The sequence below is a fragment of the Emys orbicularis genome, chromosome 9, assembly GCF_028017835.1.
Source record: "Emys orbicularis isolate rEmyOrb1 chromosome 9, rEmyOrb1.hap1, whole genome shotgun sequence".
Taxonomy (NCBI): domain Eukaryota; kingdom Metazoa; phylum Chordata; order Testudines; family Emydidae; genus Emys; species Emys orbicularis.
The window spans coordinates 50,417,294-50,436,963 of record NC_088691.1 but is presented as its reverse complement, the minus strand read 5'-3'; the positions used below and the strand labels follow the sequence as shown (position 1 = coordinate 50,436,963).

The 19,670-nt window shown below is 40.1% G+C and overlaps 1 protein-coding gene across 1 annotated transcript in view; it reads left to right on the top strand.

Annotated features, from left to right (window-relative positions):
• Positions 1-19,670, top strand: part of UBXN7 (UBX domain protein 7) — a 44,156-nt gene that overhangs the window by 3,666 nt on the left and 20,820 nt on the right. The window contains exons 2-6 of the mRNA XM_065411134.1: positions 4,286-4,433; positions 6,051-6,118; positions 10,427-10,492; positions 13,032-13,144; positions 19,378-19,524. Coding sequence (XP_065267206.1) covers positions 4,286-4,433; positions 6,051-6,118; positions 10,427-10,492; positions 13,032-13,144; positions 19,378-19,524 — 542 coding nt within the window. The remainder of the gene's footprint in view (positions 1-4,285; positions 4,434-6,050; positions 6,119-10,426; positions 10,493-13,031; positions 13,145-19,377; positions 19,525-19,670) is intronic.

Below are 19,670 nucleotides of genomic sequence, written 5' to 3'. Positions count from 1 at the left end.
AAACCTTCCTCCATTCCTTCTTTCTGCCAGTTGTTATGCTCATCTTCTCTGGACTGAGCATCTGCTAGTTCTCTTTTGCTCACTCTGTATCTTGGTCAGATGATAAATAAAGTAAGGAACATGGCCTTTCTGCTATAAATATCCATCATACACTGGCTGAAACAGTTATACCTCGGTGGATAAAAATCAATGATTTTTTTTTAAAACCAAAAAAATTGGATTTTTTTGATAAAATGCTTTTTGAGGAAAAATGTGATCTAAAGATAGATGCATTATAGCTCAAAGATATTTCATCATGGAATAGGGATTATAAATTCTAATTCTATAGTATGAGACAATAGATTCATGTAATGTTTAAGAAGTTTTGTATATGAGTTCCAATAGTTCATGGATTAGGGACCCAATCTTATGAGGTTCCAAGGGCTTCTGTATAGATTATTTAGGTTAATCTTTCTGTCTATCCAATGGGACTCAGTGCTCAGTCTAGAAGATACCATCAGAGATGCTTAGTTTTGCGGTTCTCAAACTGTGGATTTGTGTCTCCAGAGATAACATGCTTGTTTACAGCAAAAATGTTTTAAAATAAATAAACAGAGGTGAGAAATAATAGACCTCAACCCTATTGTCCCTCTGCAAATTTGTGTACACAGAGTCAATCCCTTACCTCTCTCTAAAAGTGCAAAGTTTCAAAAAGTTCAATGAATAGAAGATTGTTGGGGGCGGAATAGATCTGGACAAGGAGAAGAAGTCTGGAGATAAATGTGAGAAGGGAGGGACGGGCAGTAGAAACAAAAGTGAAACTGTTTGAGCAGCATATTCCAGAAGTCTTGAGGTCTTTCTGAGTGTAACCTTCATTGATTTGAGATCTACCATACCATTCTCTCACTAGAAGGGAAAACCTATAATGGCAGCAGGCCATAAAAGAGACCCAGTTTGGGAATATTTTAATGAAGTTCCTCTACCTGTGGGTAAGACAGGCATGCCTGCAAAATGCAAACAGTGCAACAAAGAAATGCAAGGCCTGGTTGCCCAAATGAAACAACATCACAGGAAGTGTTCCTTCTCAGGAGGTAGCTGCGTTGAAGATGATGAAAGCAACGTATCTGAACACGCAGGATCTTCAGGTTGGTCAACTTTTTTATTTCATACTTCTTTCTTAAGGATTGCCTGTCTTCCTTCTGGACTATTCTTGAATTTTCATGTTTGAGCAGAAAATATAGTTGTTACTCTGTGGTACTATCATTTTAGATACAGTTGTGATAAAAAAATAAATAGCTGAAATAGGCAGATCTTCCTTTTACAATTTCACCTTTAAAGTAGTACTGAGTGTCAGTGAATGGAATGAGTAATACTAAATGAGCAGTATGGTAATAATAATTAAATAACTTCATTGACTTATTTTGTTTAGGAGAATTCATCCTCAACATACAGGATTCTGAAGACTATCCACCTTCAAGATCACCACCATTTTCTATAGTTTCAGAGTTATATGCCAATGATAGCGTTTCAGTCACACCATGTATGTCACGTAGCCACAGTATATCACCTGTAGCAAAAAGAAAAAAAAAACTCCAATATCCAGAAACAACCATAGATAAGTTTGTGATAAGAACCAGCAGATTACAAAAAGAGGTAATTGATGAAAAAATTGCCCGGTTTGTTTATGCAACAAACTCTCCTTTCCGTATGATTGAGAACCCACACTTCATTGACATGGTTCAGTCATTAAGACCAGGATAGAGTCCACCCAACAGAACAGATGTCACAGGCAAATTGCTGGATAAAGTTTACGAAAGAGAAATTTAGCAGTGTGCAAAAGGTCTAGAGGGTGAAATTGTTAACTTGAGTCTTGATGGGTGGAGCAATGTCCACGATGATCCTGTTGTATGTGCTTGTGTGACAACAGAAGAAGGGAATGACTTCTTTACAGAAACAACTGATACATCAGGAAATGCACACACAGAAGAATATTTACAAGTAGCTGTAAAAGCTATAAGAAACTGTAGAAAAAAAATTCAAATGTCTAGTACGCAGCTTGGTCACAGACAATGCTGCAAATGTATCCAAGATTAGAAGAAGTTATTTAGAAGAGAGTGAAGAGAGTCCCAAGCTAATAACATATGGTTGCAGTGCTCATTTGATGCACCTCCTAGCCAAAGACTTCAGTGTTCCAGAAATAAAGGCTAATGTTGAAATTGCAAAATACTTCCGTAACAGCCACTTTGCAGCAGCTGCTCTGAAAAAAGTGGGAGGAACCAAGTTAACTCTCCCACAAGACACGGGATGGAACTCAGTAGTGGACTATTTTGAGCACTATATCAAGAACTGGCCTAATCTGATGACAGTTTGTGAACAAAATCATGAAAAAATAGATGGCACTGTCACAGCTAAAGTTCTCAACATTGGGCTTAAGAGAAATGTTGAACACATGCTGAGTACCCTGAAGCCTATTTCTGTAACCTTGAACAAAATGCAGGGAAATAGCTGTTCTATTGCTGATGCTGTTGACATTTGGAAGGAACTGAGTGAGATCTTAAAAAGAGAAATATGCAATGACAGAGTTAAATCACAAGCCTTAAAAAAAAAAACCTAATGGGACAAGCACTATCTCCAGCTTATTTTCTTGCAAATATTCACAACACTTGGTACCAGGGTCAAACCTTAACTGTTGAAGAAGAGGAGTTGGCTATGACATGGACATCCAGCAATCATCCCTCCGTAATGCCAACTATAATAAACTTCAGTGCTAAGGGTGAGCCATTCAAGAAATATATGTTTGATGATGTGAGCTGGTGGAAGTCACTTAAGCACTTGGATTCAGAGACTGTTGAAGTGATAATCTAACTTTTAAGAGCAGTAGCTTCTTCTGCCGGTGTAGAAAGAATATTTTCTTCCTTTTGACTAATTCATTCCAAATTGAGAAATCGTTTGGGACCTGAAAAAGCAGGAAAACTTGTTTTTCTTTTCCAGATTATGAACAAACAGGAAAATTAAGATGAAGATGACTGAGTTAGCTGCAGAATCCAATATTTTAAGTTTCTCATGTTGAGCTGGCTGTGACATAGTCGATTTTTTTTTAAATATATTTCATTTAACTATTTTAGTTAGAAACAATTTTAACAAAAACAAACCTGATTTTAAAAAACTTGAATGTTTAACTACATTCAAAAATTCATATGATTGTTTTGTTAAAAATATTATATTTGCTGTTGAAGAAAAAATCCAGAATACATAACATTGTTAAATAAAACAATTTAAATGTCTGTCTGGTGATGTTCTCCTCCTAATACAGCATGGCAAGAAAATCCTCCAAATATTAATGATTAACCTGTTGAATTGGAGATAATTCACCTCCCAATGACTTCATAAATATCTGCTTCAATTACCTTTGGTAAATGAAATAACCAAAGGGGGGGGGGGGAGGGGGATAGCTCAGTGGTTTGAGCATTGGCCTGCTTAAACCCAGGGTTGTGAGCTCAATCCTTGAGGGGGCCACTTAGGGATCTGGGGGAAATCAGTACTTGGTCCTGCTAGTGAAGGCAGGGGGCTGGACTCGATGACCTTTCAAGGTCCCTTTGAGTTCTAGGAGATAGGACATCTCCATTAATTTATAATTTATTTATAAACAATAATTCATTTTCTGATATAGCTGTAAAACTAATCTGAAAAGTTTTCAAAATAAATCACTTTAAAAATGTATAGTGTAGGTTTCATTTTTAGAAGATACACGTCTATCTCTGAGTTGTGAAGAATATGTATTAAGGTTATAACAACCAAAGAATGCACTTTTATGTAGAAATCCATGATTAAATCGAGTCCACCCTGCGTTATACTCCTTGCTGATTTAATATTGAGTTTTTCATAGGGTGATGAGAAGTTGATAGTTAATTTTGTGTATAACCCAACATCTTTCTGGATCATTGCACCTTCTTCATGTTTTGAATTTTGTGTTGGGCAAAGGTCTGAGACCTATTAAAAAAACAAAAAACATTAAATGGCTACTGCTAAACTTTTTTCTTTTTTTAAGGAAGGAGATAGGATTGAAGGAGAGCCACATTTCCATCTCCTTTTCCCCCCCCTCCCAGGCAAGATGTGTACATTAGTGTTTCTTGTAATGGTTTCTAAACTATAAATGCAAAGCAAGTGACAGGCATATAAGTTGTGCATTCTTACTAATTACTAATTCTTTGAAAGAGCAATCTTGCCTGTCAGCTATTCCCAGCACCTCTTTGATCAGGGTCTTGATACTATTTTCTGAGACCTTTTTTTGTCTTTGGTATTCTAGGTGCCAGTGAAAGTGTGGGGAAACATATGCTTGAAGCATGCAACAATAATCTAGAGATGGCTGTCACTATGTTTCTGGATGGTGGAGGCATAGCAGAGGAGCCCAGCACCAGTTCAGCAGCAGTGTCAACTGTCCGACCAGATACCGAGTATGTGCCTGTGTGAATGTATCCATATGAATGAATAACCTGTGTTGAAAAGTGGTAGGATGGAAAGGTGGGAAAGTTTTGGCATCAAGGCATTTTGCTGTTGCATTGTTCATTTCTCTCATAACCTGCTGTCACTCCCTGTTACTATGTAGTTCTTTAATTATCTTGTCCACTTTTCCACTCCTCTGGTAGGGCCATTCTAGTAAAACTTTTATCTGGTAGTAATGGTCTTGTGGCTAAAACACAGGACTGAGTTTTAAGAGACCTGGGGTTTGTTTCTCGTTTTGACTTGGGAATATTACCAGTTCTCACTGCTGGTGTTAAAATAGTGCCTAGAGGTCAGCACCTTGTTGGTGTTCTACAAACATATAGCAAAGAGATGGTCCCCTGGCCTGAAAATTGTACTATGACTCAATTTCCTCATCTGTAAGTTTTGGATAACATTTGCATACCTAACAGGGATATTGGTTACAAGTCATGCTAGCTAAATGCTGCTTTCAGGGGACACAGAAGCTGGGTCTTGCACGATAGATATGTACGTGGTGGTAATGACAGTTACTTTCACCTCCACGTCACTGCTTTGAACTTGGTCTAAATTGGATTAGTTGTGACTAAAAGGTAATTAGGTTTTTGGTCTTCAAGAAATGAGTTAGTGGTCTCTGTCCGGTTTCTAGGGGGCTTGTGTCCTACCATAAAATCCACAGCAGCATTTGGCATTAATTGGTGCCTGTGTTGTGCATGAAAGGCCAGGGTGTGAATAATTATGAAGAGTATATTACACGCTCATATGTAGAGTTGGTCACTGAAAGGCATGAGTGAGATGCATTTGGGCATTGTAGGAAAGTTTGCAGTGCTGCTTCCTTTGCTCTACCTGTTCTGTGGATAAATAGATAACTTTGACCCTGGAAACAATCTTACTAAACTTTCTGTCTAAATTCAGGTTAATTATAAAGGTGAAAGTGCCAGAAAAGGGTGTACTTGAGGTTAAAACAGCTGGAGTGGTGCCAACAGTCCTAGCTGATGCTAAATTCTGTACCTTTCTGCCATTTGCCTTTGATGGGTACTGAAGCTAAAAGTCTATATTTGTCAGTATGGAGGCCTTGTTTCTATGCAGATTCTTTGTGAATCAGTGACTTTTATACCACTATAAGTTAAAACCTATAAGTGCTTTTATTGGAATAAATTTGATACCTTGGCTCCATTCAGGAGCCAGCCAGTCCATCTCCTAAACTTCAAACACAGTGCCTAGAAGACTGTGAAGAGATTGGTAAAACAAATAAAACATTTCTCTCTGCGTTATGTAGGGTTGTAGGCTCTAGTCTGTGACACCTTCTATGCCACCCTTTATGCATGGAACCTCTTATGTGTCAAAGAACCTCTCTCAATTCAGGCTTTTTAAACATTCATGTCCTCTGTGGAGCCTTTGAGCCACCTGAAATGATAAAATAATTAAAAATTTGTACAACATCCTTACTTCACCTAGGTATCATGCGTCTGTACTTTTGTCTGTATCATTTAAGCTGCAAGATCCTTGGGCAGGAACTGGTGTTCTTTGTTTATACAGTGCCCAGCACATCCCTCAGTAAATAACAAGTTATTTTTTTTCTACTCTGGTAGGGATGAAGTACGAGCACCAATTCCACAAAAGCAGGAAATTTTGGTAGAGCCGGAGCCCTTGTTTGGAGGTAAGATTTGTTTGTGTTTTTGTTTATGTTGCTTCTGGCCTGGGTGAGTGACAAAAGAAAAATCATAACTGACTGAGGGGTTGTCTACACATACCTACAGTGGTGCACCACTCTAGGTACTCCACCTGCTTGAGAGGCAGTGGCTATGTTGATGTGAGAAGCTCTCCCCCCACCCCCAGTCAGCGCAGCGCTGTCTATACCAGGAGTTCGTTCAGTATAAATGCATTGCTCAGAGGATGTGGATTTTCCATACCCCTGAGCGGTGTAGTTATACCAACATAAGTCTGGAGTTTAAACCAAGCCTGAGAAATTGAATCCCATCACTGCTTCTTGCTGCTGGTTTCTACAATAAATCTATAGCCGTAGGATGTGATTGCACACTTTGAAATACCTCTGTGCAGTTGGAAGTACGGTTTCTCAAAGGAGACATAGGTAGTAAATCATGCATCACTGGGAGTGCAGTTTGCTTCATGTGCCATTTAAAGTGGGTGCTGCCTCATAAGTTATGCTAAAATACTCCTGTTTATTGGCTGAGTACAGTCATCCAGAAACAGAACTGGAAGATACTTCTCCCACATTAGAGATGCTCAAAGTGGTAGTATTGAAGGACAGAATGATTGGTGAAGATTCAAGAGGGCTAGAGCTACAAAGGAGATAGGAGGATTAGAAATGAAGTCAGAAGTATATGAAGGGTAAAGACAAACTATTAATGAAATGTTAAAGAAAAATATTTGATTATTTTAGTTCTGCTTTGTTTTGAATTTCTTGAATGATCTGAACCTACCTACCTGCTGAAGAAATATTATTGGGGAGGCTTAGAAAGTAGGAGGTTTCTGAGAACGGGGGTGGTTCCTGGGCGTTCTACAGGCAATATGCAGTGGGCATTGTTGTGTAATGCACCAAGGCCCTAGTAATTGGACACTTGGCACAGTGCAAAGTAAGGATACCGTGTGAATTTGTTTTAGATGGTAATAGTAGCTTTTCCCATTTGTTACTGCTATCCGTATTTTACTCTCATTTTCTCCTTTGGAGAATAAACTGAAGTTTTGAAATGCACCTTGTAGTTTTTATTTTCTGTTTGCTTTAAGTATAAGATTGCTTTATTATCTTTTGCTTTTGAAATGTTGCCTTCCTCCCCTCCCCTTATTTAAAGTGAAGGGCTAATGAGAAGATCACTTTCCTGCTAGTTAAAATATTGATCTTCTAAGAAGAGGTGGCTATTTATGATAATCCCTGGGAACCCCAATAAAGGTTCAGACTCCCATTGCGCTAGGCACTGTACAGACATGTAAGGAAGGACCGTCTTTGTCCTAGAGAACTCAGTCTAGGGGGGAGGGATAGCTCAGTGGTTTGAGCGTTGGCCTGCTAAACCCAGGGTTGTGAGTTCAATCCTTGAGGGGGCCACTTAGGGATCTGGGGCAAAATCAGTACTTGGTCCTGCTAGTGAAGGCAGGGGGCTGGACTCGATGACCTTTCAAGGTCCCTTCCAGTTCTAGGAGATAGGATATCTCCATTAATTATTAATTATTATACGGATATTTGGATTTGAATGTTGTCTGGTTGTTTTTTGCATGGAACTCTCTTGAGAATGAGATACTTAAATAATTGTCTGAAACAGACGATAACACCAATCCATAGCCAACTATTAAATTACATTCCAAAGAAACACAAAAATATAGGACAGTGTTTTCAGACTGGCATGCCTAATCTCAGGTTCCTAAAGCCATACATAAATACCTAACTACAGGCGGGTGATTTTCACAACTGCTGAGCACTTGTAGCACCTATTGATTTGTGTGAGATTTATGGGTGCTCAGTACTTAACTCCTGAAGTTCATATTGAAGCACCCAAGTCTGAAAATTTTTGATTATAATGTACAAAGCAGATCACTTGGAGTCAAAAATATAATACCTTTTTTCATAGTTATTAGAGATGAAAATTACTCCTGGGGGAATTGTGCGCTACTGCGTGTGTGCAGAATTCATGTCCCCCGCAGATTTCTTTGCTTCCCCGCAGAAAATGACGGGGAAGCAAAGGGAAGCCACAAGAGCTGTCATGCGCCCCTCCCCAGCAGTGCGGGCACATCGTTTCGGGCGCCCGGAGCAGCCGGCAGAGAGGTAAATCACTGTAGAGGAGACTCCACAGCCAGTGGCTCCTACCCTGCGCCTGTCTTAGCTGCTCGTCCCTGGTGGGTGGGGGGGGTGGGGGAGGAGAAGGACGATGGGACCTCCTTTCCCTGCATGGAGTGGCCTGGTCCAGATCAGACCCACCCCTAGAAACCTCCCAGGCTCTAGGGAGCTCTGCACTCCCCCAGGCCCACCCTGCTTCCTGCCCCCATTGCTCCTCAGCCACAGGGCGAGGGGGTCACTGTATGGGGAACTGCTCCTCCCCACTTTGCCCAACCCCTGTGCATCCAGATCTCCACCAAGCCCTTCCCCCCTGCATCCAGTTCCCCACTCCTGCACCCAGACCACCCTCCACACCTGAACCCCCACCCAACCATGCCTTATCCAGAGCCCCCTGCACCTGGACCCTCACCAAGAACTTCCCCCTGCATCCAGACCCCCACTCCTGCACTCAGACTAACCTCTACTGAGGCCCCCTGCACTTGAGCCCCACCCCCCTTGCACCTGGACCACCCCAGGAAGCCCCTGCACCTAGACCTCCACTCCACTGAGCCCCAGCCAGCTGCACCTGGACCTCCACCTCATCAAGCCCCCAGCACCTAGCCCCCCCGCCAAGCCCCATTTCCCCCCACATCCAGACCCCCTTGTGCCCCAGTCACCTGCACCTGAACCCCTTGCAGAGTCCCATTCCCCTGCATCTGGAACCCCCCAATGAGCCCCTGAGCATTCAGATTCTCCCCCTCCCCCCCACAAGACACCTGCACCCAGATTGCCCCACACAGAACCCTCTCACCCAACATCTGGATCCCCCCACACTAAGCACCTCCATTCTTGGATCCTGCTGGGCTGAGCCTGCTTGTCCCACACCTAGACTTGGGGCTAGGGCTGGGTGTGTGAGACTCTGTCCCTCTCGCTTACTGTCTTGGTGCACTGGCATGGAAGGGTAGGGCCCCGGGGTGTTTCTGGGGCAGGCCTGGCCCTCATGCTGTGTCAGGGTCAGGTGCAGCTTCACCACCGAGTTCTTGTCCTGGGGTGTCGGGGGGGCCTTCAGTGTGATCTCGCACCTCCATGCAGCCAGTGGCCTGTGCTCCCCACTGCCATGCTGTAACCTTCAAGTTTATTTATTGACAAAATATGCAGAATTTTGCAGAATTTTAATTTTTTGGTGCAGAATTCCCTCAGGAGTAGGCAGTGCCCATTAGTTCAACCAGTCTCCCTGCAAATGGATTTTTTTTAAAACAGGCTTTATGTTTAATTTGTATGGTGGCCTCTTTCCATTTACTTTGTGTTTGAACATCTCCTGTAACTGAATTACTTTGAAAATACTGTCTTAATTGTTAAAAATGACCATTCCTAGGCAGACAAAAATTTGTAATAAATCGCTCTATGGTGTCTTGTCTTATGGCCCCATCAGGAGTACTTTGGAGCAGCAGCTATAGATAGTAATGCCAGGTGACTTCAGCCCAGCCCTTTATCCTGGTATTAGACGTCTGTGTGAGTTAATTGCCCAGACAGAGAATTGGAACAGTATCTCTCCCCCCTCCTTTTGTGCCCAGAGGCAACTGCATAGAGCTCCTTGAGGGGGGTTTACTTGGGGATAGGGTACTAGCAAGATTCCTCCTTTAGAATCCAGGTATTGCCCACCCCACCCAACAGCCAAGAAGATGATGTGAGTGAGAGGCCTGACAGAACTAAATTGGAGAACTCTGGGAGTAGCTGCCTTCCTAGAGGATTTTCCATTATTACTTCTCCAGGACATATAGTTATTTTCTAAAGTGGGTCCCTGTTTTATGTTTTGGGTTCAGTGTGGTAAGAATTATTTAATTTAAATACTATATTGGGCAGCATGGCAGAAAAGCAATGAGGATGGGTATGTACAAGCATATCAGAAATGGGAGGCCCAGCATTTTACCTGCTTTCATCAGCAACCTGGATTTGCTTTGAGGAAAGACTTACTCTTGGGGGCATATCCTAAAGTAAAATGTGGTGATACTTAGATCTGTTGTTTTGGTTTCCCCCAACCCTTCCCCAGTGACCTTACTCCTCCTTATATGTATGCTTTGGGTCTTCAAGCTTTTTGCATCACAAATTTGTGGTATGCCATCATTCAAAAGTAATTCTTTGACAATCTAGCTTTTAAATTACATCTGAGATATATTTTTATTTTTATTTTTTTTAAAGCTCCTAAACGACGCAGACCTGCCCGTTCAATATTTGATGGTTTTCGGGATTTTCAAACAGAAACCAGTAAGTATCTGTGGTTCATTATGGTAGGGTTTCTAGTTTGTTGTGTAACTTTGTGGTGTGGAATGAACAGAGTTATCTGCTATTGGCCATGATCATTGGTTGCAGTCATCAAACAATTTTTAATTTTAAATGAGATTGGAATTTCCTATGCAGTAGGCAATATTCTATTCTAAAACTACTTTATTAATCTTTAATTGTAGTGGTGCCATTACTACTTTTATAATTAAAGATATGTCTATTTATTAACTACAGCTGTCTCCCCACAGATACTAGTGTCACAGTGAGGACTGCTTTTATAATCATTGCAATTTTAAATAGTTGTGAGGTGATTATGTTGAAAATGCCAAGTCATGGAAATATGAATCTTGTCAGATACTATTGGATCTTGTTGTGACCCTGATGCATACTTCCAATCTTCTAAATAAAAATAAAACAAAAAAACCTGTGTGTGCTCTGTGGCAGTACTGGACAGATGAGTAAAGTACTTGCCATACCAGAACGGACTTTGATAACCCAATTTTAATTCTTCAAAAGCATTTTTTCCCCCTTGGTGGTGGGGGATGGAAAGGTGGGGAGAGAACTCAAGAATCTTAGGGGAATTAAAGCTCTGATTCACTAATCTGGTCTTTTGTGTGGCCACTGTTGCTGTGTGCGCGCTCTTATTAATCTTCAGATTAGTCCTGGGTTTTGCTTGGCAGCACAGAAAGTTCTCAGTGAATTTGTTTAGCCATTTACCATTGCATCCGCCCACCCATGTGCAAAATCTCCAAATGACAAAAGTAATAGAGAAACTCTTCTAAATCATAAAATTTCAAAAAATGACTCCTTTGGCAGCTGTGACAAATGCAGCCTTAATAACTTTTATTGTTATTAATCATTTGTATTACCGTAGTGCCTAAGAGCCCTAGTCATGGACCAGGACCCCTTTGTGCAAGGCACTGTACAAACACTGAACAAAAAGCTGACTATCTTCTACTGGCATCACTCAAAGAGTCTGAGTCAGACTCTTCAGTAATAATCAACCTATTTAAAGGTAGTGTCATTGGCTTCTCTGTGAATAACCTATACCTACTGCACAACCACATTTTTTGACTCCGACGCATGGTCTCAGACAGTGTGCTTTAAATTATTTGAACAAAAGACATACTGACTGAGGAGTATGTCAGTATGTTAAAGTTTAGTAATGTACTGGGAAGTGGTAGATTTAAACAATACAGTAGAATTTAAGGTTTAATTACTCTGTTTCCACAAAGAAAGACGTTCCAAAATGTTTTTGACACATCCTTACAGTAATCCAAAGTGGAATGGCCCACATTGGTGCATAAAAAGTGGAGTCTACAGCTCCGTGATCACCAGCATGGGTCAGATAGGTGGAACACGTGACCTTTTGTCTGTTATTATGGTGTGTGTTACTAAAAGTGATTAATATTGCAGCCAGTGTTTAATTCTTTCATATCACTATACTAAATGTCTGAGAATCTGGAAGCATTCCACCATGTCAACTGTAGCTCTTGAAGAAGGGTATATGATCCAGTTACACATTCATCTCTTATCTAACTTTATAAAATTCAATAAAAATACACCAAAAGCTTTTTCACCTAAATGAAAGCTGGAAACTTAATAGTTAAAGTCTGACACTAATCTAGCCTTTAATGTTTGCAGACATGTTTCCAGGGGTTGCAAAATAGTGATATTTACAGGTACAGGAGGCTTCTATACTCTGGTCCACTGCACACTTGCTTGTGTCCAGTGGAGAGTTGGCTGACCACATGGCCCTGGCTCCCCATTTCCAACTGCTAAACTGCATAAAATACTCTGTGCATTTGCTTTTTTAGGTAAGCAATTGCTGTAATTCCCCCAAAGATTTCATATGATCACAGATGGGCATGCAAGGTGGCCTCATAATCATGAATGGGAGAGGTGGTATCCACAGGACACTGTTTTTCAAGGTGTGGTATAGACTATAGAAAGAGTTTGAGAACCTCTGACCTATAAGAGGTTGCAATAACTAAGTCTATCAGTGAAAGGATTTAATGTTAAATGTGAGTTTCAAAGAATATTCTATTTATGTGAAGAAATATCTGATTCTGTCAAAGGGGTCCTTTGATGTTTGTGAAGGTGAGGGAACAGGTGAAAGATCAAACTAGAAATATTTTTGGATGTAGGTCAATATTTGAAAAACAGGAGCCTAAATTTAGACTACTAAATCCATATTTGGGCACCAGAATAAGTTGCCTGATTTTTCACAATCAGATCCTACTAATGTGTACATTTTACAAATCAAAATATATTTAAATAAATGAGAGTTCAGCGTTCAGCACTTCAGAAAATCAGAGCACTTAGTTGCCTTGTTATGGATTTAGAACCTCGACTTTAGGATCCTGTCTTCAAATTAAATCATGGCCTGTGCACTTTGTAACCTTGTAAAATTATTTCAACCAGGTGAATTTGTATGTAGGGAATAGGGATGAAGGCAGCGTAATGCACTGTTGTGAGTATTTTGTCTAATTCAACTCCTGTTCCTCCCGGGGCTGTATAGTTCGACAAGAGCAGGAGCTGCGGAATGGAGGTGCAATAGATAAGAAACTCACTACCCTTGCAGACCTCTTCAGGCCTCCCATCGATCTGATGCACAAAGGCAGCTTTGAAACGGTAGGTTTCTGTCTTTCAATAAGACTACCTATGTGTTAATTGGGCATAGCTTGTAAGCCCTACATCAGCATGCATGTCCAAATTGATTTATAGCATAGTCGTACAATAAATTACAAGAAAACAAATAGTCTGCTTCTAAATATTGGCAGCTAGCACTTGCATGTGATAGTAATTTTATGAGTTATATAGTACTGATCTTAGCAAGTAGTGACTGATTTCTAAAAAGGGTGGGCTTGTTATCCACTGTTCTCTTCCCTGGCCCACTCTTTCTTTTTTTTTTTTTTTTTTTCCCTTTTAAATGTGAAGTTGAGCAGATGTCACTGATGAAAGATTTCAGTGCGTGAGTGAAGCTGACTAGGATGGAAGAATCCTAGTTATTTAAATTCAGGAAAGGTGCTGTGGCTAAAGGTTTTCTGTACAGGTACTCTGGGTACAGGATTTCTGTGCAGAAGCATGGTGGTGAGGGAAATACTATTCCACAGATCAAGTAGTATGATGATGATCATCATCAATATTGTCCTCGCTCTTCCCTTTCTAAGGAATTCCAGAGCATTGTAATTGCCTGGTTCTCCTGTCTCTCAGATCACTATTTCATCACCAATGTTCCTCAGTGCTCTTCTCTTCTCCCTGGATGCACTGAACCCTTTAGAGGGGATGAGATAGCACAAGGACAGGTCTCTAACTGCTTCCAAGTCTACACCTCCACTCACTTGTGACCTCTGCCTCTTTGTTCAGTTTTACAATTGTGACTGCATCTGGCATCTCACCCTGATGTCCCAACAACTCAATTGTAATGTGGCAAAGACTAGATGGTAAGCTTATTGGGGCAGGGACCATCTATTTTGTTCTGTTTGTACAGCTGATCCATGACTAGGGGTACTAGAGGAAGTTATTTTTCCACCATCCCCAAAACACTTTCCTGTCCATCAGTTAACCGCTATCCTCACTTCCATGTTCTTTGTCATCTTTGCTCTTTTATGCTACTCCTATGCCTGGGACAGCCTCCTTCCTCTTGTATACCTGGTAACGACACAGTTTTCTAGACCCTCCTCAAAACTCACTTCTAGCTAACTACAACTCAGGCACAACTAGCTAACCCCCCCTCCATGTACCTAACTAGATGATACATTTATGAAATCTAGTAAACCTAATGTGACAGTTCTAATGGTCATAAGCTAAAGTTTTTGCCTCCAGAAATATCTAAGATTAAATGTTTCAGACTACTTACACCCTCGGATCTTGGTATTATCTTATTTAAATAAATATTTAGATCATTTGTTCCTGTATTAGATTCTAAATTCCTCAGGGGAGGGGCCATAGCTTATTTTATAGATAGGGCTACTCACATCTGTGACATTTACACAAAAGATAGCAGGAGTGGCAGTATCCACTCTAGTTAAGGTTGCATGAGCATTTCTATTCGATCCCTTATTTTCAATCATTCAGATTTTTGTAGCTCATTTCTTTGGGCTGAAATTTTCTAGTTTTCATCTGCAACTTAAGTCAACTTACGCACTTCTTAATGTTTTTTGAGGTTTTCTGTCATGACGAGTTGTCATTTTTGTGTGTGTGGGGCGGGGTGGGGGGGGAGTAAGCTTTTCCAACTATTTAAAATAAATAAATAAATACAATTTAAAAAATTGCAACTTTTTGCACCAGCCATTCCCCCACCCCCGGTCTAAACTGTTATGGGTAGAAAATTCAATTTTGGCATTGGAAGTAGCTTTTGTTGAGGGAAAAATGCCTTTGAATGTTCCAGTGAGTATTGATTTGTCTTCGATCAAGTTATGACCCATTCTTCCTGTGATCAGTACACTTTACGTAGGGTTTATTGCTATCTGCATGTGGCTAACTTGGCTGTATTGTGAAGGTGTACATAGCTTGAGGCAAGGATTCTGTTAGAGCCCTGATTTAGTCCTGTAGGCCAATGGTTCTCAACCAGTGGTATGCATACCTCTGGGGGTATGCAGAGGTCTTTCAGGGGGTAATCAACTCATCTAGATTTTTGCTTAGTTTTACCACAGCCTACATAAAAAGCACTAGTGAAGTTAGTGCAAACTAAAATTTCATACAGACAATGACTTGTTCATACTGCTCTGTATACTATACACTGAAATGTAAGTATAATATTTATATTCCAATTGATTTATTTTATAATTATATAAAAATGAGAAGGTAAACAATTTTTCAGTAATAGTGTTCTGTGACACTTTTGTATTTTTGTCTGCTTTTGTAAGGAAGTCATTTTTAAGTGAGGTGAAATTTGAAGTATGCAAGACAAATCAGACTCCTGAAAAGGGGTATAGTAGTCTGGAAAGGTTGAGAACCATTGTTGTAGACTTTTTAAAGTAATAGGGGGAGTTGCTGTACACTAACACCTAAAGGTTTGCAGGAGAGGGCTCTCTGCAACTCCTCATGTTTGTGGAAAAGAGCTCCTCAGTAAACAGGAGGGGGATTCATTCTTGCAGATCTCCAGAGGTCCATGGCACAGAAGGTATTACTAACAACAATATGTTACAGTCTTAAACAGCTTGAAACCACCCCCACCTTTCTTTTTAAATAACTAGGAAATTCCACACACACCATAAGCCTGTGTTGAAAGCATTAAGATTGCATGTTTAAAAACTGAAGTGTCACTGAAACTGTAGAAAGTGTGTTGTGTTTTGAGAAACAGTATGTGAGCAATTAGTCTGTCATTGCATGCCATATGCACAAGGAGGCAGAATTGAGATTGCTCATACATTCTCTACCATATTCAGTCTTGCAACTAATCTTTTTCCTTAATGTAGACTTCAGTATGGAACAAAAAATTAAAATGGAGTTGAGCCCATGTACTAAACCACTGCGACACTAAATATTGTCTTTGTACATGGATCCGATTAGCGTAATGAAATAGAGGAGAGGTGAAATGAGGCACTTTATGATAGGAGTTACTGTAGAGTACTTGAAGACGAGGGAAATATGCATGAAGAGTGTGAAGATGGGAATTGGGAGGCGATTCAGGGACAGATCAGTGGGTTGGAAATGATAAGTGGAGAGCTTAGTCATGGTTAAAAGGAGCGTTGAGTTCTTGCTGGATAGCTCTTGAGAAGATCGTAAGTGAACACTTGGTTTCATCCTACTCCCAAAAGAACACTTTTGTATGTCACAGGCCTGTCCTCTTCACCACACCCACAAGCATTGTAGGTGTAATTAGCAGCATCTACTCAGGATACACATGAAGCTGGCATAGCTAGGAATCTGGTGGTCAGGATTCAGGTGCATTCTTAGATGTTTGTAAGCAACTAGCCATGTGGCACCTGGTTCTAAACTTTTAATGAGTAAAACGTTTATTTGAACATTAAAAGTGTTCTGCTTCTTTGAAAAGCGTAATAAAAATTATGTTGTAGAGATCAGTGTTGTTTCTGTGTCCATACTGTTAGTTTTCAGGTTAAAAAGATGTCTTCCAACTATCAGTTTTGCTCTAAATCAAGTTTGGGTTTGTTTATCCTCACATGTAATAAAGGTTCTGACGGCCAAATTAGGCTATCCTTTAATCTTGTACAATCCCCATTAGTCAGTGAGTTTGTATTGGTGTAACTTAATTAGTAAAATACTTATGAATTTCTGTTTCTAACAACAAAAAATACACAGCTATAGGGCTGTGTGGTATAAATGGAACACCAAATATGACCAGCTGTTTGTACCAACCAGTTCAGACTCCTCCTGTTTTACTCTACCACATACGCGCAAGTGAACTCTGAGAAGATGCTGTCTTTTAAAATGTGCAAAAAAAATGTTTTTTGGTCACATTCTCATATATATTGGACAGGCAGCATGGTCCAGTAGATAGGTCCCCAGACAGGGATCAGGAGACTGGGGATTCTATTTCTGGCTCTACCACTGACTTGCTGTGACCTTGGACAAGTCTGTGCCTCTATTTCCTTTCCCTTGTGTGTCTAAACTGCAAGCTCTTTGAAACGGACAGTCTGTGTGTTTGTATAGCACCTGGCACAGTGGGGTTCCAATAAATAAATAAACTTGATATTAGTTCTAGTTAGTTCAGTAATACAGAAGGAGTCATTCAGAAATATTCATCACATTATCAAAGTAAATTGTGACTGCTATTGAACCAAGTCAAGTTTTTGTAGAAAATTCAGGTACTGCAAGTCATTTCTGGGAGTCCAGTGCTTGTCTAATGCTGTAAACTCAATTTTTATTATAAATAAAGGTAGTGGCAAGAGTCTTACTACTTGAAAGGTCACGGTATGAAATCTGATCAGTTTTAAAAATAAGTTTAAAGTAATTCTGGCATTACACCTGCCCTGAAGCACTCCCCCTCTTTTTCCCTCTCCTCCCTTCCCCCCCCACCCTCCCCATCAATCTCTATAGACTTGTTTTTGTCAATATATTGTATGGGTTTTTCTTGTTCACAAACTTTTAAAGGGGAAAGTGACTATTTTTGGGTGGGAGGGGAGTGAAACTGACTACACAAAACGCTGGCAAATACACATAAAAGTAAAAAAATTAGACTTTTTCCCACTGTGTCTTTTTTCTTTTTTTTAATAGTAATTTAGGCATATGTAACGAGTAGGAGAGAAACTGTGCAGACAGAATGGAATTCTTAGTCAGTGTCCCTGTAATCCAGTAGAGTTGAGGGTCAGAGCACAGGACTGGGACCAGGGCTCTTGGGTCTAAATATACATTCTGATATGGATTTCCTCCTGAGCCTTGGGCAAGTCATTATTCCAAAAATTAGACATCCAAATCTATACTTAAGTATTTAAATAAAAGGCTTGTCTCCTTTGGAGCTGGTGAGCATATTGAAAAATCAGGCCACTTACTTAGATTCCCCTTCTGTTAAATAGGTGCCCAAGGAGTGTTGTAAGGATTAACTAATGAATGAGAAGCATTTTAAAGATAAGTTGCATATTCACATAATAAGCACTTTAGTAGAGTACTGGCATATCCTATGTGCACCTAATTCCTGTATGATGTCCTTTCAAGTGAATGGAAAATTAGGCCACAATTGGTCTGTCAACTGGCCATGCAGAAATCTTATTACCTAGGTGTTTAATGTGAGGTCCTGTGTACAGTAAGTAAACTTGAACCAGCTTTCCTTAACATATACAGGTCCTAACTGAATTGTCAATTAAATGAAGTATTAGCATTGGAATGGTAATATTGAGGTTTTAAATTTACAATTCACTGACACGAGTGGGTAGACAAGACAAGAAACTTCATTCTAAAAGTTAAAGCTTAGGTTCTGAAGAAAACAGTAAAATCTGGTGAAATACCCTAAACCTTTTAATTTGCCCCCTCCCCCCCATGAGTAATGCAGTTAGTGCAAACTCATGTAAGTAAATCCTCTTTCTTTCTTTTCTTTTCTTTTTTTTTTTTTTTTTTAAGGAAAGTTCATCACTATTTCCAATCTATCCTGGAGATGTGAGCATTCCTACTTTTGATAAAGCCCTCTTTTTTTCAACAGGTTTGACAATTCAGCGATCAGAATTACATTCTTGATCAAACTCCTACCATTAACTTGCAACCAACCAATCAGACAATGCCAGCTTTGTGACTCAAACCAGTAAGATCTCTTCCTGCGACTTCAAACCCTCCCATTCCTCCCCCACCCCCCGCCACTTGCAGTCTGAATGAGCATCAGAAAATGACTCCTGATTTGGCAGTCACACCAAAATTAAGTTTAACAACATAAAATCTAGAAAAAATGAATAGTGGGGAAAAAGGGGCTGTTGTATAAATACAAGTCCCCAGTCAGTAGCTTTAGCCTATTTACACAGAAAAAGGGTCCACAAATTTTCCTTTTGAGTAACCAGGTCTTTCCTCTGCTATCAGATGTGACTCACTTCACTCTGTTTTCTCTGAACAAATGGTTAATTCAGATTTTTTTCCATTTTCAGTCTTTTGCTTCTCAAGTTGCTTCCTCTCCCTATCCTCCTGGGCTTGGCTTGTTGAACTCAGTTAACCAAAGTGCGATTTTTTTATTTTTAATTTTTTTTATTTTTATATTTTTTAAATACATTTAGGCAACTTGAACTGCAGTTAAGCAGGTCTTCTAGCCCTGCCCTCTGTTTGTCAGGTGTTTGAGGATGACTTTTGCTAGTTCTGATCATCCTTTCTACTGTAAAGGGGTTTTGGTGAAGCCTGGTGCACAAATCGAACCCATCATTGCTGGCGTCGTTTCTGTCTAGCCTTTTGTTTTTAAATAATGTATTCTTTCTGTCTGCTTGAAGGCCAAAGAGTGTGGTCAGATGCAGAATAAATGGCTCATGATTAACATCCAGAATGTGCAGGACTTTGCATGTCAGTGTCTCAACCGTGACGTCTGGAGCAATGAGGCTGTGAAGAACATTATTCGGGAGCATTTCATTTTTTGGCAGGTGAGAGGCTAATAGAGATACGTTGACGGTAGAAATTGATGGGAGTGAGGCAACAAAAACAAGCCTCTTGTAGTTATAAACAAAACAAAACCCAGTGCTCTCTAAGAACTGCCAAGAAAGATTGAATTGTGGATTTAATCTCACAT